Source organism: Crassostrea angulata, chromosome 4 (genome assembly GCF_025612915.1).
Source record: "Crassostrea angulata isolate pt1a10 chromosome 4, ASM2561291v2, whole genome shotgun sequence".
In the NCBI taxonomy this organism is placed as follows: Eukaryota; Metazoa; Mollusca; class Bivalvia; order Ostreida; family Ostreidae; genus Magallana; species Magallana angulata.
Genome location: NC_069114.1, coordinates 50304931 through 50329886, shown reverse-complemented (window position 1 = coordinate 50329886; position 24956 = coordinate 50304931). Strand labels below are relative to the sequence as shown.

Here is a 24956-nt window from a genome sequence, read left to right as displayed (position 1 = left end):
ACCGTTAGCAGTACCGACGAACTTGTATATTAAGGTTAAATCAAATATTTTTTTTAGGCCTATTCAAGTTTTCTTTAGCGCCTTCATTTTTATACTAATCAAAGTCAAACAAGCTTTAAAATGGAATTTAAATGAACTGCAATGGTATATATATTGTCAGCTGTTGACTTATTATTGCTGAAGGATGGACATTAATATCAACAGAATTCATGTTTGTTTTATTTTTTAAAGTACATATATCTACATCTATATGACAGCTAACTTGATCTAGCTCCTCCACTTTCCTTCAAATACTAACTGCTCCCTGTGTTACTAACACTCATAACACCTCCCTCTCTATAGCCATCTGCTTACCTGTATGCACTTGATTTGATTGGATGATTTTAAACAAAGAAATGAATGTAGCATCGGAATTTGAATGTTTGATTGTGACTCACAAATTTGAATGGGATTAGGCAGAGATGGTGCAGGCTTGATTTTTATTAATAATATAATGAATCAATTTGTTCATGTCATGTTTAATGTATGTTTGAATGTTTTAATCATATTTTATAAATATTTTAACTTTTATCAGTTTCAAATTTTATCTTTTAATTGAAAGGAAAACAGTTTAAAAATCCAATTTAGATATCGTAACATTATTATTATAATAGGTACATAGATATTGAAACAAAACACAGAATATAATGGATGTCTTTATTGAGAGTAACTTTGATGACCTTTAGGTTTTCTGCCGACCTTTGGCCCCAGTTTTGTTAACTTTTATGGGTCAACTCGGGAATACTCTGACCTCCCTGATGAATACGATGACCTTAATCTTGGAAAGGTAATTATAAGTGGAGTATTGAATTATAATGAGGAAATCACATCACAGGGTTGGGAGTGAAGGGTGGGACTTGTGAGTAACTTAAGCTAAACATGGATAAATATAGAGATGGGATAAATATAGGTTTACAGGGATTAAGAAATGAGGAAAGCTGTTGGGTTATTCTACTTTACCCATCTTTCCTAAACTATTTTCATACTTATCATTTCTGTAGCAGATTTTTTATTATAAGATAGAATTCAATTAGAAAAGGATTTTAATTTGTATCTTTGTTACGACTCACACACTGGCTGTTACATGGATCACTTTGATTGACAGGGAGAGGGTGTGGCCTACAGAGGGAGAGCCTTGGTGGAGATACAGACGACCCTGGGCGAGTTACCTGAGGTACCTGTGGAAGACATCAACAATGATGACATTCTCCGAGTACAGGTAAGTCCACCTGGCTGTATCAGTCAACTCAAAAATACCACTTACCTGTGAATTGCTGCTGAACTGTTGTATTCTCTCTGTAAACAAATTTTTTACATGGATTTGTGTATTATCCTGAATTTTCTTCTCAGAAATTCATGAGACGGAGAAAATACAAACTCCATGCTGCATTCCTCAATGCTACGATGGTCAGTGCTATAGATGCTCCTGTGGAATTTGAAGTCAGCATTGGTAAGCAGCATCACAATTCTTTGTTATAATTGTCCTCATGAATTAATCTTTATCTTGTTGTCTGTATATATGGACAGTATAAATCAAAGTCAGTCATGCTTGTTAGATTGAATTTTTGATAATTCTGAATCATTGATTTCCTAATAACTAATCAACTTCCTAATTTCAATCACAATTCTTATGCTTATCATGTTTATTTTTTACGATTGATAAATTGAGTCTTTAGGCGTATGAAATTAGTAATTTTAATTTTTCAGGTAACTATGGTAACAAACTGGATGAGAACACAGCCCCCTGCCCATCAACCACACAGCCAACTAACGCGGTGTTTGATGGCTGCCATTACTATTTCTTGCCCTGGTCTGGTACCAAACCCTGTGTTGTTGTTGAATCCTCCTGGGAGGACATCAGCTTTAGACTGGAGGGGCTCAACTTACTGCTCAAAATCATAGATACACTGGTAAGATAGGAAAATAAGGAAGGGACAAAACCTGAGCCTAAATGCTGTTTACTTGGGCAAGAAATGTGGGTTTATATGTAAATCAATGCTTTATGTTCTGTAGGAAGCCAACATAGAGCAAGTGAGAATCGGAATCAAGGCCAAGCTGCCGACCCCTGAACTTGCTCAGCTTCTGATCTCACTGCTGGATCAGCTGGAACAAGACTGCAGGTCAGTCAGAGGTTAAAGTTCAAAGATGAACATTGCCCCAAAAGGTCACTTTTGGGCTTTTCTTATATGATGTTTTTATTATGTAGTTATTTGATGAATTGATGTTGACTTTGATTTTCAGGAAAAAGCTGCCTGAACCAACTCCAGGAAGACATGTTAGTAATGAGCTCGATAGGCTCACTCGAGATTATCGCGAGTTTGAGCTGGAAACTATCGCTGACAATGTCATTAAACTGAAAACATCGGCAACTGATGTACAAGAGGCAATGGCAGAAGTTGAGAATTATTTACAAATACTCAAAAATATAGCTAAAGAGGTGAGTCAACCCATTCACAGAGACAATGACTTCCATTAGTCTAAGAATGGATATTCTTGCCCTTCAGGTGTGTGGAGATATATATGTTTCTCACTGAATGTAATTGATATTTTAGCCTCAGAACAGTATGCCTGATGTGGTGATTTGGATGATCAGTGGGGATAAGAGACTGGCGTACTACAGAATCCCAGCCAATGAAGTTCTGTGGTCTCAGAACCCTGACTACATCGGTAGACTGTGTGGCCGACTACAGACTCTACAACTCAAAGTAAAATAAAATGTCATGCTACAGAAAATAATTTTACAGAATAAAATGCATCATCATTTTACCTTGAAAAAACTTTCTTTCTATAACATTCATGTGAACCTCATATGGTTAAAAGGGGGGAGATTAAGGTTAAAAAAGAGATAGCATTAATAAGGTAGTCAAGCACCAACTAGAAAGAAAAATTACATACTTTTTAATCTCAATGGCTTCCAAGCTGGCCATCCAAACAAAACAAAGCAGACTTTTATTATCAAAGCAGTGATAGATGTTAGATGGTTTCAAAAAATGTTGACTTCTGCTAAAAAAGTGTTAGTTTATAAATGGCCTTTTTGTTAATTGATATTGATTTCCAAGCTTTTTAAATAAAAATCAAACAGAAACATGTACCGATACTTTCAATATCTACTTTCAGTTTCCGGGTTTGAAGGCTGAGAAGGAGAAGGTGAGCGAGGTTCCGGCAATGCTGCGGACCAAGATCTGGCTGGGACTGGCTAATGAGGATGATGCCTGGCACCGCATGCAGACCGAGGGCGAGCTGGCTGTCTACGCAGAAACCGTTAGTACTTCTTGTCTCTTTTCATCCACAAAATTGTCAACTATATCTATGTTCAGAGCTTGGGAATGTTTGTTTAAAAAATTGTTAATGATATATGTTTGATATGTATAGGTACAAGTTTATGAGAGATTTTGTCAAAGATTCAGCAAATATATATTTAAGATTGTTCCTTTGGCCTTGAATTTTGGGGAAAATGGCACTTTTTTCAAGCAAAATTAGATTTTCTGTGCCATTTTTTATCAAATCTGATTTAAATTATTTTGATAAATAAACTTAACTAAATGATTTAAAGTGTAAGGGCTGGAAAACTTATGAATTTAGGTCATTGAAACTTCTAGAAGAATAGATCAAAACATTTGTAATACATGTACAAGTAATCTGAAAGAATTCAGTCTGTAATAATGATTTAATATAAATTATGTGTTAATAACAAATGCACTGTACCTTATTTTACAGTATGAGAATCAATGCAATATACCTGTGGTAGGATGGACTAAGAAGGGCCCCCTTGGGCGCCCCAAGTGGTCAGACAGTCAAGGAAAGGTAGGCTACCTACAGCCATTGAACCGCTGTATGGTAATCTTATCTGAGTGATGCTTAAATGATATACTCATACTTGCATGTGTCAGAAGGTTTTTAATGACTTTTAATGTGTCTTTATTCTGATATTTACAGTGTAGCTTGCCCCGCGAGAGCTTTGAGCCACCCCCTGGGTGGAGATGGGAGGGGGACTGGTACGTCAGTCCCGAGCTCAGGTGAGTGGATCGAACGTTAGTCAAATATAAGCAAGGCAGGTAGGGGTGTTGTTAGGCCTTAATGCATGCCTTGATTCTTATAAGTTTAGTAAAATATACGTGTTATGCTTTTGTGGGCTGATGATGTATAACCATTGCTAGTTAGTCTATGATGACTTTTGAGGGATGGTTGAGTCATGAAAAGTTAGTCAGTTTATAAAGAAATACGAAGAATGCTAAAGACTTTGCAACAATTGGCTGTCGTTTTGTTCAGTATGCATTCAGCATATTAAGATTTTATGGAAAAGATTTGTAAAAAGCTGAATTAGTGCTGGTATATCAGTTCATGTTTACTTCTGAGGTATAGTTAGTTCTCCATTACAATTGGCTGAAGTTTGTTCAGTAAGTGCATTAATTGTTGTGTGTATCATTGACAGTAATGCTCTCCATCTCAATCAGCTGTGCTGACTGTTTGTGTGTGTCTCTTGCAGTATGCTGTTCGACAAGGATGCCGGTCACAAAACGTACATGGAGGAGTGCTACGAGATGCATTCCCGGCTACCAGGTACCAGCTGGGGACCAGCTACACGACCCTGGACTGATGTGGTGGGTGGTGTAACTGTAGTAACAACAGCTAGTTGTACGCAGGCTCTAACATTGTCTTGTTCATGTCCATTTTTCTTGTAGAAAGGGGATGAGATGGCCCCCAAGGACTCCGTGGATCTCCCCCCAGGCTGGGTGTGGGAAGATGTATGGCAGATTGACCTATCCCGGGCGGTTGATGAGGAGGGGTGGGAGTACTGTGTAGAGTCCACCATGGGCGGATACGGACCGGTCGAGAAGCGGTACCACCTGTGTAGGCGCAGGCGCTGGGTACGAACCCGGAAACTGGTTGAGGACGCCAAACAGAAAAAGCACAAGGTGAGAGCACTGAGTCTGAAATCTGAAAAAATAGATTTAGAATATCGATAAATGTTGTATATATGTGTATAAATCTTTTTTGAGGGTCCAGCATATGGTCGGTTTGGAATAGTTTACTTTGATTGGAATCCTTTTTACATTATATATTGATTTGTGTATATGAGTTATGTGTCTTTTCATGACTAGCTTGATTTATAAGAAAACAAATTCGAATTTGGGAAGAGAATAAGACTATGAATTTTCTTTATGTTTTAACAGCTCATCCAGGTAATATTTGGATTGTTAGCATGATGTTTGACCTTTTTACAGTATTGAAACATTTTTGCTTGTTTGACCATGAAAAAAGTCACCATCCCATTCATTTGGCCTTATACTTCCAAAACCATGATCCGATTCCTTTGATTATATTTCCCTATGATATACATGTACTTGCCAGTGAGTTCCTAATTTGAGTTTAATAAATTGTCTTTGGAGACACTTCACATGTATCTGGTGTAAAAAAAATTTTTGGTCGAATTTTGAAAGTTTTGTCCTTTTGCCCATGATAATAATTATGAAAATCTGGGGCACCTGCTACAGTTTTGTTCCACCCACCAATGGCTGCTGTATGTATTGGCTTTATCCCACTATAAGTTTTGTCCTTCCAAGCTAGTTTGTAAAGATTCCCATCACATCACCTCCAGAGATTGAGCAAAAATCATGTATATATGATTAAAATCATCTCTGAGTATGAAGAAAAGACTCCAAAGTATTAAGAACTATTACCTTACCCATTGACTGCTGTTTTAAAAGCATGATGGTGAAATCAACAATTTGAAAATGTTTAATATTCAAGTTTATTATCTTCTACAAGCAATATACATGTAATATAAAAGGAAATGTCTTGATACAGATAATCTTTTTATGCCTTATGTCTTCAAACTTTTTATTGGCTTTGAAATGGTAGCAATTTTTTTTTATATCTTATTACTGGTAACTTCTTTTGTGGATATTGTTTCATTTTATTGTTGATTATGTAATAGTAGCAGTTTTTAAATGTCAAGTGATGATTTACTATAATTTCATTTTGAAGGAGAAAAAGATTGAAGAGGCAGCTGAGGGATGGGAGTATGCTCCCTTATTCAACCTCAAGTTCCACGCCACTGAGCGCACGATGGACATGGTTCGCCGCAGACGCTGGCATCGCAAAATGATCTGTGAAAAGAAGGGGGCTGACTGTTATTTTGCCATGAAGTTTGAGGTACTAACGTGTTTGTGTGCTGAGCATTGTGTTAAACACTTGACGTCAGTATCTTATAACATACGGTGTACAGGGAAATATTTCCCTCCCTTTTATTTTCGCCCTGTTCGCCCTAGTTTTCAGTAGGCAAATTTAAGACTGGTTGAATTGAAATGAGACAGAGTTATCTCTTTTAATACAAGTATGTCTGTAGGAATTTATAGGTAAGATGGGGCGAACTGTTCACAGGTATAGAAAATAACACGGGGCAAAAATAACACGGGGCGAAAATAACCCTGTATAATTTATTTAGTTTTGTTGAGATTTTTACTTTAACAAATTATTTAGAATGTTGATTTTGATGACATTGCAGGGCAAGAAAAAGGTAGAGCAATAAGTGTTTCCTCTCTGGATGTCAGAAGTTGCTCGTTGTTTTGTTTACTTTCCTTATTTGTTAATGAGTTTTAGCATGTTTAATTTTTTGTTTTCCTATTTTATTTAAATTTAAGTTTTTCAATAAACGAAGTATGAAATGATGCATATTTTGATGAATTTTTGCATGCTGCTATATTTTACATGGAAATTCAGCTATTTTTCTAATATTGCATACAAAATTTTGTAATAATTGATTTTGATTCCTATAAAAAAAAAACTAAACATTTTAAGCATGAAGCTTGAATGTTGATATGGCAACATGGTTTTAATTTTTTAATTTAAGATTTATTGCTACAAGTATTTCAAGCAGACATTTTTTAAACTAAGAGAGATTACAAATTCAATTGTATTAGTTAAACCTCCTCACTTATACATCATTATCTATGTGTTTACAAAGAGTGGATTTCTTCTGTTAGACGTTGAACTTTCTCTCTTGCTATCAATGACTAAACATCTATAGCTGGATTTGATTTTGTATCCGTTTTACATTTTATTTTCTCTCTTGCTATCAATGACTGACCATCTATAGCTGACTTTGATTTTGTATAAACATTTTTCAGGATGAGGATGACAAGGAGGACTTCAATGCAGCATATGCCGCCCCCAGGATGTTCCTGACCTTCAAAAGTACGTCCTTGACTTAGCTGGTCCACATTAACACATTGGGTCTGAAATGACAGACATCAATCAAAATCATGCATAATGGATAATAGCACTCTGATAATTCATCAGATTATTGTATTCCAAAGCAAATTTTCTGATTTTGAGAAACTTAGATATTTTTACAGGAAATATTTAGGGGGAGCATATTTTGAAGAAAAATGTGTTCAAATTTTTTGGTGTATCATAACTGCAACTTAAACATTGAACTGCCCAGGCTCAAGAGGCTAAAGCAAGGAAATATACTTTTTTAATGTGCTCATTAATTTCATTATTTCTCCATTCCAGAACCGTTCAAATACCAGATGAGGGCCTATATCTACCAGGCTCGGGATCTGTTGGCTGGAGACGAGACAGGTCTCTCAGGTGAGCTTACCTACAGTTAACTAATAGACAGGTCTCTCAGGTAACCTTACTTGCAATTGATTAATAGGCAGGTCTCTCAGGTGAGCTTCAACGACAGTTAATTAGAAGACCGCTTTACCAGGTCATATAGCCAAAAGTAAGAAAAACGTGAGTTATTGTTGAGACATCTGATTTTGTATTTTCAAGCTTTTTACGCCAGAAAAGTATTTTTAAGGATTTTTTTGGGGAGAAGTTGTTTTTCTGTTTCACACCTCATTCCTATGTAAATCCTAATGAAACATTAATTCATTTGCCTCTATACTGTAATCATCTTAAGTTCAAAATCTAATAAAATTTTGCAATTACCTACATGAATATTAAAGGGTAGGTTTGACAATTGTTTTAATTTCACGATTATAAGATATTTTGTTCTTGCATGAATCTATACATTTTAATGAAACAATAACAAGGAAAGGTGTTTAAAACCATCCTATTATTTGACTGAAACAAATTTCCCTTGAGGATTTTTTTATTGATATGTCAATTGTTTTAGACCCGTACGCCCGACTGTCTTTCCTGACGCAGAGCTCAGTGACGGAGAAGAAGGAGAAATCTCTCTGTCCAACCTGGGACCAGACATTGATCTTTGAGGAACTGGAAATTTACGGTGACCCTCGGGCTATCGAAGAGAACCCCCCAGAGGTCATGATCGAGTTGTTTGATTATGACAAGTTTGTAAGTACAATAATGTTCTTCATTATATTTTGTGTCATGAATTTGTTAACAAAATTAGAACAGGACATTGTTGAAACTTCATTTGGTTATCGTAAACCAACTTTTATTCTAGAGCGAGAAATTTTCTCAAGGTTCACGAGAGCTGTCATCGTGAATATTTATCGCCGTGAACCCAGTCCTTTTCATTTGGTTGTTATAACAACACTGGTCTGAAAAAGTCATGGTCTTAAACATTAGTCTTCGCGAACCAGTTTTAAGGAAGAAAATTGTGAAATAAGGTCGTCGCGAATAAAAGTTGGTTTACAGTAACTAGTAAAATAATGATATCTCTTATTTGACGAACAGAGCAAAATAAATTATTTCGAATTTTATTTTTTTCATAAGTTTGGATGTAATAAATTTTGTACATAAATGTACTACAGATTGATTGATCTTGTCATTATCAATTATCACATTGAAAAAATAACTACAACCAGTAAACACTTTACTAAGCATACTTATTTTTGATTTTTGTATAATAGTGTTACAATTTTGACTTTGTTAACTTCTGTCAGGGATCGAATGAGTTTCTAGGCCGGACTAAGGCTGTTCCCATGGTGAAGCTGGACCCTGCCGACGCCAGAATGCCGGTCCTACAGTGGTACCCCATCAGTCGGGGTCAGGAGGACGGGGGCGAACTACTGGCCGCCTTTGAACTCTTCCTGGTGGGTGTCAAATGTGTCCTTATGACCTTGAGTTCTGCAGGATGCATAAATTATATAACGGCCTTACAAAACGCTATCTGCTCTACTTTAAATTTATCTCTATGAGTAACTTAACTGAAAGATTATTTCATTCTTAAATCTTATGTATTTCTCCTTGTTGTGAAGTAGGCTTGAGCTGAAAAAAGCTGCTGGAATCTGTTAGAGCTGTGTAGGGGTGGGGATGGGGGTAAACACTTTGTAATGAGGCTAGAATTAATTTCACTTCACCGAATGTATATACATGTACTAGTATTTATATGATGAAAACTCATTCATACCTAAAGAACTAAATTTTTGTGGTGAATGTATTGTAATGTAATGTTATTATCTGTTCTTGACTCTTTTGAAGAGTATTCTAAAAACTACTTTATTTACTGTGTCATGAAGCAGCTAGACTTGTACTCTGTTTGAGATGGGTTGGTTTGGGGTGGTAAATGCACTCTATGTAACAGGCTGCATTAGAACTAAGTTATATTTCTTTTAAATGCTTGTAAAATTCTATAAAATGAAAACTTATTCAAGACTAAAGTACTTAAACTATGTAGTACATGTATTGTAATGTATTTTCTCATATTATTATATAAGCAGCTGTTAATATTCAAACAAAAACACAAAAATTTTAGGATCAGGGCTATGAGGTAATCAGGTTTTCTCTGACCAAACAAAATGTTTCCATGGTGACCATAATTTATTTCAAATGGGCCAAAGGGTTATATTTTTTTTATCTAGGTGCTTTTTTTTCCTCTTTGATGAAGTTATTCCTGGGTTATATTTGACTGAGGTGTTAAGTTGAAATTTATTTTAGTTGCAAAAGAAAACTAATCTTCCTCTTTGATTCTCCTCCATATATTGGGTTTTGGTATAATTTTGATCATTGCGTTTTGTTTAAAGCCTAATGCTTCGCAGCTCCGCATGAAGCTGTGGGTAATTTTTACATCTTTATCAGCTGTAACAGTAAATAATGACCAGATAGCAGAATTAGCCGTGTATTAGTATTTTCCTCTTCTCACTTTTTCTCTGTGCTAAGTTTACTCTGTGATATGCAGGTGCCAGACAAGAATGCGTCCATGGAAAGTCTGGTCAGTACACTAATTCTGAGTGGTATTTTACCAGTACTAACACTAGCTGCTAGTCTCTGTACCAATCATTCTCTATACTACCAGGGTTATACTAACTTACCCCAAACAGCCTCCATAATGTCTTGGAGGATGTTTACGAAGACTACAGATAGAAAGCATTATGAGCATGTGTGTGCATCAGTTAGACATTTTTTTTTTAGCAAACTGTCATCTGCAATGACTGACTGATGAATTGGGATTTTGGCTGACTCTCCAGGGGGGTGGGGGGAGGAGGTGGGGTCAAGTGAAAAATAAGGTCATTTCTCAGTTTTCTTGTTACACACTCACCCTGTTCCTTTCACTGACCTGAGTGTTTGTTATTTCACTGTGGGCCATTGATGTTGACTAACAAAGGTCACAGACTTAACCCTAATGTGTAGGAGTGAGCTGGGAATCGCTCATTTTTAGGCCACTTAAGACACACCCACTTACACACTGTTACTGTTACATTGACCTACAGTGATAATTATTTCTGTCACATTGCTGTTTGCTAGTTAAATCAACAGATGGGGGTACGTAGCTAAATTATTCATCTAGTGCTTACTGCTCTACTCAATTTATGCCAATACTGCCATGTTTGTGTACTGTTATTCTGTAAATTGTATCGCTGAAGCAGTCAAGCATTTTCCAGAATCTGATAAATAGAGCTCTATTGCCTGTAACTGTGTGGCCACAAAGCTTCAAGTTGGAGACTGATCACTGCTTCAAACTCGGCTATAGACAGAATGCAACATGGAACCCTGTGGCATGTCTCCAGCATCGGAAAATTCAAAACTTTCTTTCTTACTGTCACTATCATCAAACCAGTAGATCACATGTACATTAAAGAAACACCAGTTTAAACATACTTACATCATGGGTTATGGGTGAGGAGGTATATGAACAAATTAAGTTATATAAGAAAGTTGATTGGATGATGTTGGTCCACCAGTTATTTTAATGACCTGAGTTACACACACAAAGCATGGAAATATACGTAGAGCACTAGAGTACAGTTGCACCGAGTTCAGTGAAGTCTTTAAGTCCTAAAAATGTTCTGTAGTCAAAGCATGATAGGTCTCCCTCAGGGATACTGCGTGAAAATAAAAAACTGCATGAACCAGTTAATTAAAGGTTTAACATAATACTAGTGCATGAACCGGATTCTAATTGACCAGACTGACCAAGCATTCAGGGACTCCACCCAAACATTCATCAGAGTTGTACTGTCTTATTGCTGATGAAAGACTTGTTCTTCAGATTTGATATTAATCAACTAACTTGTTTTTTCCAAATCTCATTTTGTAGATAAAAATCATAATTCTTTCTGTTTTAAATTCAAGACAGAAAAAGTAAATGGTTTCTGAAGTTAACATCATGTTTTCACAAAGATCTGTGTTTTGTTATGATTATGAATATTCATGTAGACGTACTTATTATATTTTAATAATATATATAGTGTATAATTATTTAAATTATTATTCATTTAAAACATTCTGTATTAAATAAGTTTATACATGTATGGTCAGTCAGAGGGTGATTACGTATTCTGATTATAAATTCCCCAAATGTTTCAAATCATTCATACATTTACTCATACTTACATGTACTGGTATTATTTCCTGATTGTATTTATTTGTCTATTAATTCCTACATGCATGAATAAATATAATTATATATATTGTTATATAAACATTTAAATGATTATCCCATATCATGAATGTACGAGGTATATCGTAAAAACTCATGTATAGATAATCTGCTAGATAGATAATTCAAATTATAAGTCTACCAGAGCTTTAGGGCCCCTCAGTTTGATATTCTATGATTAAATACATAAAATTGGTCTCTTGCCTGCCTCCTGACAAGAAATAGTAGAGAATGCTTCACCATTAGCATGACTAGATAGCTGGTATTTTTATACTTATGTAACGTAATGAATATTCATTGGAGAGTTATTACCGGATTCTGGTTATGGCTAAATACAGACCAAATATTAACATCTTTCAACTGTTATAAAGCTAGAAATATTTTGTATGAGATAATACTAACCAAGCAGATTACTGAACGAAAATTAATTGATGATAATAATTAAGTTTAATGTATAATTACCAGATTACTGGCTAACAGAAGCTTTTACTTTAAAGTAACAGAATTTCTTCTAACAATGGTTATGCAAGAATTGAAATAGTTATTGTTAAATAAAGGAATTTTGACAGCATCTGTATTTTTTATTTTTATAGCTGGCAGGATCTGACCTACCATTTTTACCTCCAAAGAAAGGAGATCTCTTCCTTGTACCCAATGGGATTAGACCTGTTATGCAGAGAACTGCTATTGAGGTAGATTTTGAAGAACAATATCTACTCAAGAAAATGAACAAATCTAATTTAATATACATGTATTGAGTTTGACTTTCAAGCAATACTTCATCTCAAACATTTAGAAATTTGTAGCATTCTTCAAGTTTTTGAATATAAATAAAAACTTTAATCTGTTGGCCTATTAGTTCTATACATGACCCAATCATCTCCTTCTTTACAGGTGCTATGCTGGGGTGTAAGAAACATGCAGAAATTCCAGCTGTCGGCAGTTACCTCCCCTAGTATTGAGTTTGAGTGTGGCGGCCATGTTAAGGAGTCCAATGTGATTAAGAGCACCAAGAAGAACCCGAACTTCACAGAGAACATTCTGTTCTTTGATGTGGTAAGTTGTTGGGTCCTAACTGATACACATGAGGAGGGATGAGATCAAAGTATTAATGACCGAAATAAACTACACCTAGATTCATTTAGCTTGGGGGAAGGGTTAAAAGGGAAAAAAGAATTTGTGTTTTGACATTGATAATTGAATTGACATACAGAAAATGTAGTGTATATGATATAAATACTTGTTACCTGATAATCAAATCTGTGCCATTGTAGATGTTGCCGCGCGAGGAGCTGTACATGCCCCCAATGAACATCCGTGTCCGGGACCACCGACAATTTGGCAGGAAGCCAACAGTGGGAATCCACGTACTGAAGTCACTGGAGGAGTTCCGCTGTGATCCCGTCCAAGCAGAACTGGCGGAGGACGATGATGGAGTCCAGGGTAAGCTTTCATATACAGACTAATCCTGACCCCTTACACAGACCAACCCTGTCCTTGTCAGCTACCTATATTTGTGTTTAATTCCCCATTATGAAGAAGAATGTAATTTCATTGCTCCCTGATCATTGTTGTAATTTTGTGTATAATTCTCAGTGTTTTATGGAGATTCCCTTGTATGCGACATTTTGGCTATATATATATATATATATATATAATTATATATATCATCCATTTATAACATATTCGTGACTACTTTAAATAGCATCCATTTATAGCCTGACCATGATTACGTATGGGCCATGGGGATAAATTTGATATAAATGCATCTAATTAATTTAGTACCATTGTTGTATGGGATAGATTCTCTCATATTGTGGGTATCATAAGTATAAACGAACTCCCTTATATGGGGATGAATTTAATTCCCTCATGTAGGGATAAATTTGATTCCATTGTTCCGCCCAGGCGCTGGGTCACATGACCCTGACATCACAGCGGCCGAGCTGCAGGGCTTGGTGACGGTTGCTGTGGACCGGTACCGCGACCTCCAGTCCTCCACGGCTGACCGCCCCCACTCTGGCTACCAGACAGGTCGGTATTTTCCATCTGCGAGGTTTTCTCCTGGTGTAGTCCAGCAAACCGTAGAGCCTCTAACTGCATTGTGGGAATTTTTAGCCTTTATGCCACTAGATTGCATGTTGAGGTCCGATTATAGAAAAACAAATCCTGTAGATAACATTTTTTTCCCTGGTAATTTTTGCTGACAGTTTTTAGACACAAAGTCAGTGGATTGTGTAGGACCTCAACAAATACAAGTATTTATCCATGATTATCTATGAATTATTACAGATATCTGATTAACAATAGTCAAAATATTAATCTCAATAACTAACATTTGTCATGCAGAAAATCAAAATACTATTACCAATTTATTTAAGTAAGTCATCATCACAAACATTAGATGTACGAGGCACCCTCATTGGTTGGAATTATTTCTCTATATTCACTTACAGGAAACACATTATAACTATAAGTCGATCTAAAATTCTGTTTTGATTTCATTCTGTAACCTGGGATAACCCCCTCTCCCCCCAAACTTCCCCACCCATTTTCTTCAAACCTACATCTACATCTATATACATGTGTAGATCTCTCAGTAGAAACATTTTCTTTGCCATGAGCATTATGTACAATATTCTTTACAAATTTTTTTTATTAATGTAACATTAACAAGTTATACTGAACTAATACATATTATTACCAGTATATAACAGCATAGAATACAAAATATATATACATTTATAGATACAGATATATACAATGTATCACTGTATATAACTAATCTGCATGCAGTCAGATCAAATAGCATAAATATGAATGGGACCTTTTCTTGGATTGTTAACAGGAGAAAATCTTGTTTATGTGAAAATACTGGTCAGTATGGTTTGTAAAACTATCAAATATAATGTGCTATGAGATAATTTTAAACTTAGCCTTTTACTTTGGTCTCACTTGATTTGTAATGTTTTTGTTTTTCAGTTCTATCCTTTTTTCTGTTTATTTGTGGTCCAGTTTTTTACAATTTCAGATCATTATTCAATGAAATTAAACAATTTTTAAAGTTCAGTGTCTCTTGACGATTTTATTATCTGCCTATTAACTGTTCGTGGGAATTTTTTATCATACGGACCATGAACTATTCCACATCTATCATTTTTCAAAGTTTATTGGTATAAATTGGAAATTTTATGTTGTTGCATTATTAATTTTTGAAAACTACTTAAAATGTTAATCTATTTTAAATTTTATTCATTTATGAAATGCATGTTGATTATTTATTTATGGTGTCAACAATTACAGAAATTCCCTTAATTAACACAACATACAACTGTACAACAGTAGAGGATACTGTGACGATCTAGCGGTATTTGTTTTGACAGCATTGAAATTCGCTCTTCTTGTATATTCAAGAAAAATAAGTAGACGTAAATGTGTCTCATAACATTTTTACAAGTTCAATTCTGTGTGAACTTTTTCACTCTTCTATAGGTTCATAGCATAGTGAGCACATTTGCAGATATAAATATATATGTTAGTGAATTTTGTCGTAGATAAACTGGTTGTAGTTTTTGATAATCATAGTATATAAGCTGATGGACTTTGTTGTAGGTGGACTTGTGAATGGTGGGCGGGGTGGAGAGCACGTGATTGACATGCCGGCCGAGGAGAGGAAGGTGGAGGTAAGATATACCTGTAGTTACACCTGGGTGTGTCTATTTATACAGGTGTATTCTAGGGAGCACTCAACACTCACCTGCACAACATATACAGAGAATTTATATAAACAATCACAAATGATCACAGAGGGAATTTTGGATGACTCCGTCCCTGTATAAATTATTTTACTCTCGAGAACTTAGCAGAGCTCCTCTTATGTATACTTTATACAGAAATATAAGTTGTTTGATGAAAATAAACTGCTAAAGATGTAATTTATATTAAAATTGTAAATCGTTATCTATGCGAAGAATACATGCATACAAAATGCGTGATATTTCAGATTGATAATTGACAATGTTTAAAAGAACAAAAACTTTACTTTCCCAGTATCTATGAATCCATTTGACAGCAAACAGGGTTAACAAAATATCTTTACACAGGTTTTGCTTGCTTGACGATACATAACTAACATTCAATTATATTTAACTGGATTTTATCATTACTTTTTTATATATTCATAACTGTATTACTTAAAGGTTTGTTATCCATGTTACCTACAATAAAGGGATTCCTGTCTCTGGAAAGGAACTGTTCAGTGTTTTAAGGTTTTTATAGTCAATGTATCAGATGAGATATTGAGCTTCCTTAATAAGCCAGCAACCTAGACAGACCAGAAGGAACATGTTAACAGATTAAGTCAATCATTTTTCGTGTACATTCCTTTTGCTTAAAATCTTCCACTAAGTAGGATTCCCTCCATTGCTAATGAAAAGTGACTGGAATTATTCACAGCTGAATAAAAACTGACAAAACTAAAATTTACACGATCCAGTTCTTACCAGTTTATTGATCAGTTGAAACCCTCTGCAACCTAAGAAAAATCATGGATTGAGCGAAATAATCATGATCATGTCAAAATCTAATTCCCATATAAGACGATTTGGCTGTTTCTTTTATATAACCTACTGAATATGTACATTATGATTAATTTAGTTGATTTTTTTTGCTCTTTATGATAAATTCATTAATTTGTTAAAATAAAGATAAATTAAATACTTTCTTTGATTATTCAAACTTAAGGTAACAATCATTGCAGAAAAAAATTACATATTGTATTTTTTCTGCAGTGTCGCATATATTCTTCATATCTGGCATGAATCAGCGAAGAAAGCAATATAATTTTTTATAAACCTAGTCTTTATTGTTCAATATTTAATCACCAGAAGATCAAACCTTTGATCAACAAAGCAAAATCCAAGTTGGACAGTGCGTTCCAGCGAATGAAGGTGATACTTTGCTGTCTTAGCCCTCTCTAGGAATCTGGGTTGACTCTTCGTGACTGACCACTGCTTGATGCTCTGTTGCCTTTGGGGCTGCATACCCTGTAGACCCTATCATTTAATATATGTTATGATTACTGCATCAGGTTATGTGCCCTATCATTCTACATCAGCCTGTTGACTCTTATGTTATGTTATGTTGATCAGTCATGCCTTGGTATAGTCATATATCAGAGAGAAGGGCTGCCTCTTCATTCAACCTTCCTCATACATGTAGTATATCAGCTTTACTAGCAATGCTGCATTTTGATTGGATGCTATTTGTACAGATGTATTAATTTCTTACATTAATAATTAATGATAATAATAAAAAATTTAAACTGATAGGCCAGCTTTGAGTGTAGGATTATTATCAAATTGATTGGTTCACTATGTAACTAGTGGTTTCCTGACCTTTATAGCGGAAATCAGGTCCACAAATAGGTCAGCCTTTAAAATCCTTCCCGCAGTTAGAACTTCCGGCTTTGTTCCGTGGGAAGCAAGAGGAGGTTTGTCTAAGTACCCAATAGTTCTGGTGGTACAGTGCTGCACATCTTTTTTCTGTACTAAATTTTTTTCCACCTTTATTTGACACATTTCTATGAGTGAGGATTTACTTTATTAATTGGTATAAAAAAGAGTTTTTGATTTTAATCTACATTCACAGTTTTATATTATAGAATGGTTTGGTTTGCCGTTGTAATTTAGTCGATTCACAGTACACACTTATTTATAAAATCATATTGACAGCACATCTTTTGTTTTCCATAAACTCACATCAATTTTTATATCATTTTTTGCAGTTTTTATATATAATCATGAAATAATGAAAACTTTTAAAGGGTTCAGAGTTGAACTCAAATCTTAGCCAGGAAAAGAGTAGAAAATCTCTAGTTAATCCCTATAAATAATCCTAGAGACCATGCAGTTAAATTGTCTAGCAATGTAAGTGTTTAAATGCTTTGATAGTTTTGATATCTCTTATCAATCAAAGTTGTGAGAAATCATAAATTGTTTATAAAAACTTTATAAGTCGTCTCTTTCACATGGCGTAATAAGAAATTAACTGGTGATAAAATCCTTTATGTTAATTATTCACTTTCAATTGTTTAAAGCAAGGATAATATAGCTTGCTTCATCAGGATAACTGAAGCAGTAAAAGGATTGAAACTATAGTTAATCATTGAACAATTACAGATATTTCTGTAAATTCATATTAGGCTATTGTTCTTGGAGATTTATTGCACCACAAAACAGAGGTATGCATGGATTGAATCTACTGCAGATTTTTTTCATCAAATTTCTGTTATTTTTTCTGCATGCTCTATTTCTAAAAAATAATTTTTATTCTTCATTTGATTTTTACATAATCTTGTATATCCATTTTCATATTATAAACCCATATTATGATTAACATAATTTTGATAATTCATATTATTACATGTATATTTATTAAACCAATTATATAATATACCAAATAACAAATATGTATTTTATCTTATAATGCACTTTTATCTTGAATTATATAAAATTATATGTATTTTGTATCAAATATATAATTTTTAGCCTACTATCCTATTCATATATACATGTCGAATAGATTTCTGCGTTATCAAACTAACAAACACATCATACATTTAACAATGCTTGTGCTGTACCTATGTTTTATTGTAATTTTTACAATGACAAGGTTTGTTCAGTATAGCAAGGTCTGGTACATGCTTGTTACACTGTATGTATCCCCACTAACACTGTACTTCATCAGACCAGGGACATATATATACTAATATATATATATTAGTATATAAGTCCCTGGTCAGACAAGCTTTACCCTCACAGAGTGGTATTTACCTCCCTTGTTCCGTTGTAGCCGGATCCAGTGGTGGATGAAGAAATTGATTGGTGGTCCAAATACTACGCCTCCACCGGTCAGACTCACAAGTGTAAGAAGTACATAGAAAAAGGACAGGACAAGATTGAGGTCAGTTCACCCCCTCTACCCCCAAAAATCAACCCCCCCCCCCCCCCCCCCCCCCAAATTATCAGAACCTGGTAAGGTGAGAGATTTCATGCATCCCTTAGCCACCCCCCCCCCCCCCAACCCCCCACCCCCCAAAAAAGAAAAGAAAAGAGAAACAATGGCAGATCCATTTGTATAATTAAAAAAAAAAAATTAAGTAAACTATGTTTTCATTGCTACATGTATTACAGGGTTTTAGAAGCAACATATGTGATTTTGTGAATTGTAATTTTTTGTAGTTTCAGAAGTTTCAATGTCTTGTTCTTTTTTTGGTAGGTTTATCAGACACATCTGGAGGATGTGGACTTCACCAATGGGTTCTCTGACTTCTGCTCCACGTTTGAATTACAGAGGGGGAAGGATGAGGAGGACGAAGAGTCAAGTGTTGTGGGAGAGTTCAAGGTCAGTGAAGGAGAGTTCAAGGTCACTGAATAAACTCTGTATGTAGGGCAAGGTCACACAAACAAAACAGTGATGGTAACCATTTCTTGAGCTGCTCCTTGACAATCATGTACTTTTGCCATCTTTGTAAATCTAATGTAGCTATTTGCATTATTGAAACAATCATTACCTTGTTTTTTTAACAATTCAACTTTCACTACCTGTTTTTAAGAGAACTGATAAATAATATTTTCTTATTTCCTGGAGTAAAGAAATCAATTATGAATATTATGTAATTATATTATATATAGAATGTTCTTGTATCCATAGGGTGGATTCAAGGTGTACCCCTTACCCCCAGATCCAAACGACGAAATGCCATCCAAAGTGTTTACAAACTTACCAAGCTCCACCCCCGAGGAATGTATTGTCCGTGTTTATGTCATATGTGGCATTGACTTCCAGCCAAACGACACGAGTGGACTGGTATGTACATGGTTATCATTAAGTATGATAGACAGTATTCAAAACCCAACCCAGGCCTGTAGATATACATGTAATGATTAACCTGAAATTTGACCTATATCTGTGCATACTCCTAATCATAAAGTTGATAGATGAGTGATTGTTAACAAATTAATAATCGATGTTAGCTGTTTTGTTAATGATGACTTAATTGTGATTTCTGTTGGTAGGCGGATCCTTACATAGAAATCATTCTCGGTAACAAGAAGATTAGTGACAGAGACAACTACAAACCGAACACCATTGACCCAGTTTTTGGACAGTAAGTAGATGATGGATGTTAAAATGTCTTTTAGTTAGAATACATTAGATGTACCACCTATCAGGATGTTGATTTGATATGTGTTAGAATTTAATCTCAGGACATAAATATTCTGAAGAATTATTTCTTAGACTATAGTTAATGAAACTGTTTTAGGATATTGAGGAAATTCTGATCTTCATCGGGAATCTTTTGAAATTTTTTCAGGAGCTGATAAATACTGTACATGTAAATTGATATTTTGATCAATATGGATGGTTTATTTTCTAGGATGTTTGAGTTGACAACAATGTTACCTGTACAGAAAGATCTGACCATACGTATCAAGGATTATGACATCATTAGTAGTGATGATGTCATCGGAGAAACCACCATTGATCTTGAAAATCGCTACCTCTCCAAAGTCCGAGCAACATGTGGTCTTCAAAAATCCTATTGCATGTAAGTAGAATTTTAAGACAAATAGATCCTCAGAATTGTTTACTAAGTGAGATGCCATTAAAGACTTTCAGGCCTTTGATTTTAATTTTAATTGAGTTGTGATAAAATTTTAGATAAGATTTAATGCAACATTACACTGTAGATTCCTTATTAAATGTGAGGAATATATCAGAGAAGCATCTTTGGCAAACTTAAAAAACATGTTTAGAACAGTTTTGAATTATATTTGATTGTAACAAATGTTTATAGTGCTCCTAATTTTATTTTCTTGCAATTTGATACAAAACTAGTGAAACTTTGAGCTCGCACAAAAAAAGGAATCTGTAGTATTTATCATTACAATTTTGACCCTGACCTTTGACCTGACAGAGCTGGTGTGAACCAATGGAGAGACTGCATCAAGCCACGACAGATCCTGGAAAATTACTGTAAACAAAACCATGTGTCAGGGCCACACTTCTACGGCAACAACAGTGTCAAGGTCGGCAAGAAGATCCACAACTTGGCTGATTACGGTGAGTATCGTTTTATGAAGGATATCATAAAATATCAGTGCTTAGAAAGCTATTAGGTAAAGTCAGCAGTTGAAGATATCCCATGTCATTAATCATACAACATCAGTAAATTAAAGCAGTTACCTGTATCAGAAGTGATGTACCATTAATAGGAAATTTACAATGTAGTGAATACTTCTTTGAACCAGACAGGGATGGGGTATTTGAAAAAAGTATTTGTAATTGAGTGTAATTAATTACATTTTTCAAAGTAATTGAAAGTAATTTGTAATTGAGTCTGTCTTTAATTACAAGTAATTGAATGTATTTAAATACATTCCAAAAAAGTTGTGTATTTTCAATTACTTTTCAATTACATCTCAATTACATTTTTTCCAAGTTTAGAATATAAAAAGGTGTCTTATAATGATAAATAGATTTTATACATGTTTGGCATGGACTTTTGTTTATACAATAATTAAATGTCCCATAATGTTTAATATGTTTTTACAGCATAACACACTGCCCAGGGCAATAGGTAAAGATCTAATTTTGTGGAGGTGTGAACTCCTCTAATACCCAAGAACCCCCATTGATTTTAGACTTAAGGGACTCAAAATATCTCATTCTTGTGAATTATAGCAATTATTATTTATATGCTGTACTGCCAAAAGTTGTACTTTCTGAATAAACATAGTTTTAATATGTGAATAAAAATTAATTCACTATAGAGAAAATATTATTCAGAACCAAAAATGAACTCAATGGTACTTAATGAATTTAATGTTAAAAAAAAATCTAGAAATTTTCAAGAAATCTGATCTGAACTGAACTATACAACCTTTAAAAACATAACCGTACATAAAGCTCTGTATATCTTATGCTGTTAATATATGTATATGTTCTCAAGATTTAAAAAAATAAAACTAATAAAGTATTTGAAATGTAATTAATTACATTTATCAAAGTAATTGAGAGTAATTAATTACATTTTTAAAAATCAATGTAATTGTAATTGCAAGTAATTGATAAAATTGTCAATGTATTTGAAAGTAATTAATTACTTTTCAAAGTAATTGACCCCATCTCTGGAACCAGAATCATGTGCTTAAACAAAAGTAGAGTAGGCAGTTGAAAATCTTTCATGTCATTAATCAAACAGCACCAGTACATTAGAGCAGTGACTAGCTTCCATGTGTAAAAATAAATGTATATTACTATGTAACAAGTAAATGTATAGTCTTTTTCATCTCTTTCAGAGCCCAACAAACCAGTGGACCCCAATGTAGGCCCCGCGGATGAGCGTCTGGCACTGCATGTTTTACACACCCTGCCCATGGTTAAGGAGCACGTGGAGACACGCCCCCTTTTTAACCCGATCCAGCCAGGCATAGAACAGGTAAGTACAGGTTAGGTAATTCTGCCATACCTCATAGACCAGGTGATACCAGCACTCCTCAAAGTGGATACACCTTACAGTTTATACATGTATAGTATTCTGATACACCACCCATTACCACTTTAATGATGTCTGTTTCAGGGCAAGATTCAAATGTGGGTGGACATTTTCCCAAAATCTCTAGGACCCCCTGGACCTCCATTTAACATTGAGGCCAGAAAAGCCAAAGAGTAAGCTTCCCTTTGACAGAACTTTGCCTGTTTTGTATTGAGTGTGTGTATAATGAAACCTTTCCAGTCAATGGTACAGTTATAATAAGTACTGACATCTTATTGTTTCTTTCAGTTATGTTCTGCGGATCATCATCTGGAACACAGTGGATGTTGTTCTGGATGAGGAATCGATAACCGGAGAAAAAATGTCTGACATTTATGTCAAAGGCTGGGTCTCTGGAATCGACGAGAAACAAAAGACAGATGTACACTATAGGTAGGGTGTTTGTTGCAGGTGATTGGAATGCGTGCTTTCTTTTATCGTTTATTTTTTATGGCATTGAATAAGTCATAATTTATATATGGTACATAATTTATTGTTTTATATTCCAGATCATTGGATGGGGAAGGAAACTTCAACTGGAGGTTCATCTTTCCCTTCAGTTATGTTCCAGCTGAGCAGGTGATGGAGGTCAGGAAAAAGGTAGGTCAAGGTCAAATCTATAAATACCATCTGGTTAATATACTGCGTTTTGTAGAAAAAATAAAGTTTTTGATAAATCTTTTCAAACCTTACTTAGGAACACTTCTGGAGTTTGGATGAAACAGTCCAGCATCTGCAGCCCAACATAGTAATCCAAGTCTGGGACAATGACAAATTCTCCATGGATGACTTCCTTGGTGAGTGCCATCTAATGATCTTGTCTTCTAATCTTGTCCAATGATACTGTGGTTTCATCAATATTCGTTGAATACCAATTTTCATGGATTTCGTTGTTAAGTTGATCCACGAAATTCAATGTTTATTTAAGTGCAATTTCTATTAACATTTTCTATTGATAAGGTCATTTGCCACGAATTTACGTATCCTTGAAACTGTGATTTTCACTTTATCCATGAAAATTGGTACCCTTGAATATTAATGAAACCACAGTATCTTCACAGCTAGCTGTTGAATGATATGATGCAATTCTTGTTTTTAAGAATTAAAGAAATCATGTATTGATTTAATGCAATCCTTCATATAAACAGAATTAAAAATATTTAAGAACTGTCTGCTTTGAGAGCTTATATAGATTTATATATAATTTATTGATTGAGATAAAATAACAAGCAAGAGAATGAACAATACTTAAATTATGTTGGACTATTCCAGGCACTGTGAGTTTGAATCTGAACGCTATGCCTATGCCAGCGAAGAAGGCCAGCTCTTGTAAAGTGAGCATGCTCCCTGACATCACCACAGGGTCAGAGGTCAAACTGGTGTCGCTGTTTGAGCAGAAGAGATTGCGTGGATTCTGGCCGGTTTACAACGATGACACTGGAACTAGGACTCTCACGGTATACTGTTATACATTGAAATTATTAGTATTTGTGGTGGCTTAATTTCAATGGATTTCAGAGGTATCCCTTTACCACAAATTCTTCATTCTTAAATGAACAAAGTCAATGAGATTTGATCTTTAAGCAATTATTTTCTGAAAGTATATCCATTCTGCTACATGCCCACAAACCTGGAAAGAAAACTTGCAATCCATGAGAATTGGCCCCCTTAATTTTGAAGTCTGTAGAATTGATAAGGCTCCATTCTATTTATTGAAGACCTGCAAATTTTGTCAGTACATATAGCAAGTCATTAATTTGTGACAGACAATTGTTGATCCATCAGTAATGCTTTATAGTAAATGAGTCACAGCTATTGTTAAATTTTTCATTACTTAATCAACTTAATCAGTTTGTTGCCTTTTTACTATTGTTTCTGCAACAAGAAGAATGTTTGTTTGTTTCAGGGGAAGGTAGAGATGGAAATGGAGCTGGTATCAGTGGAGGAGGCCGAGGAGAGACCGGCCGGTCAAGGTCAAGAGGAACCCAACATGAACCCCAAACTGGATCCACCAAAGTAGGTCAAGGCTAGAGCTTGAAGAGCTTGTTTTTATTTTTCTTTGGAGATGACAATTTAGAAGTATTAAGCTACAGAAGGAATTAATTATTTTAGAATAGAAATGTATCTAATAAAAAGATCTTTTCTGATGTGCTGAAATAACATTGAAAAAAAAAAGCAGGTCTGCTCCATTCAGTAATGGTTTCCATGCATTGATCATGTTTGTGTATTTACAGGCGACCGGAGACTTCCTTCCTCTGGTTTACGTCTCCGTGGAAGACGATGCGGTACATCATTTGGCGTAACTACAAGTGGTACTTCATCGGATTCCTAGTTCTGCTCCTGATCCTTCTACTGGTCTTCCTCTTCCTTTACTCCTTCCCGGTGAGTATCAGTGCGATCGGTCAAACTTACTGATACATCCTCAGATCAGTTTGTAACTGAGCAATTAATGGACCATTAATTGACCTTTTGACAGAAATAACTCTTTGTGGTTTGTATGGGCTGAAGTTTCAGCAC

General features: G+C 34.9%; 1 protein-coding gene across 12 annotated transcripts in view; it reads left to right on the top strand.

Annotated features, from left to right (window-relative positions):
• The window catches only part of LOC128181377 (myoferlin-like), a 47773-nt gene that overhangs the window by 21408 nt on the left and 1409 nt on the right, over nt 1-24956 (top strand). For 7 of the 12 annotated variants that reach the window (XM_052849756.1, XM_052849750.1, XM_052849754.1 and 4 more), the window contains 37 exons: nt 726-826; nt 1145-1258; nt 1390-1489; nt 1747-1949; nt 2053-2159; nt 2281-2476; nt 2592-2744; nt 3157-3300; nt 3757-3843; nt 3976-4055; nt 4526-4640; nt 4722-4955; nt 6028-6195; nt 7170-7236; nt 7558-7635; nt 8168-8349; nt 8904-9053; nt 10139-10171; nt 12433-12531; nt 12734-12895; nt 13114-13282; nt 15452-15522; nt 17244-17330; nt 18692-18802; nt 19118-19243; nt 19553-19708; nt 19918-20009; nt 20280-20450; nt 20820-20965; nt 22204-22343; nt 22485-22573; nt 22689-22832; nt 22949-23039; nt 23137-23236; nt 23712-23896; nt 24346-24455; nt 24674-24821. In XM_052849756.1, the coding sequence (XP_052705716.1) occupies nt 726-826; nt 1145-1258; nt 1390-1489; nt 1747-1949; nt 2053-2159; nt 2281-2476; nt 2592-2744; nt 3157-3300; nt 3757-3843; nt 3976-4055; nt 4526-4640; nt 4722-4955; nt 6028-6195; nt 7170-7236; nt 7558-7635; nt 8168-8349; nt 8904-9053; nt 10139-10171; nt 12433-12531; nt 12734-12895; nt 13114-13282; nt 15452-15522; nt 17244-17330; nt 18692-18802; nt 19118-19243; nt 19553-19708; nt 19918-20009; nt 20280-20450; nt 20820-20965; nt 22204-22343; nt 22485-22573; nt 22689-22832; nt 22949-23039; nt 23137-23236; nt 23712-23896; nt 24346-24455; nt 24674-24821 (4709 nt within the window). Of the gene's footprint in view, nt 1-725; nt 827-1144; nt 1259-1389; nt 1490-1746; nt 1950-2052; nt 2160-2280; nt 2477-2591; nt 2745-3156; nt 3301-3756; nt 3844-3975; nt 4056-4525; nt 4641-4721; nt 4956-6027; nt 6196-7169; nt 7237-7557; nt 7636-8167; nt 8350-8903; nt 9054-9715; nt 9731-10138; nt 10172-10704; nt 10723-12432; nt 12532-12733; nt 12896-13113; nt 13283-15451; nt 15523-16725; nt 16789-17243; nt 17331-18691; nt 18803-19117; nt 19244-19552; nt 19709-19917; nt 20010-20279; nt 20451-20819; nt 20966-22203; nt 22344-22484; nt 22574-22688; nt 22833-22948; nt 23040-23136; nt 23237-23711; nt 23897-24345; nt 24456-24673; nt 24822-24956 lie in introns of all 12 variants that reach the window. The other 5 variants (XM_052849757.1, XM_052849759.1, XM_052849758.1 and 2 more) reach the window with 5 other exon arrangements.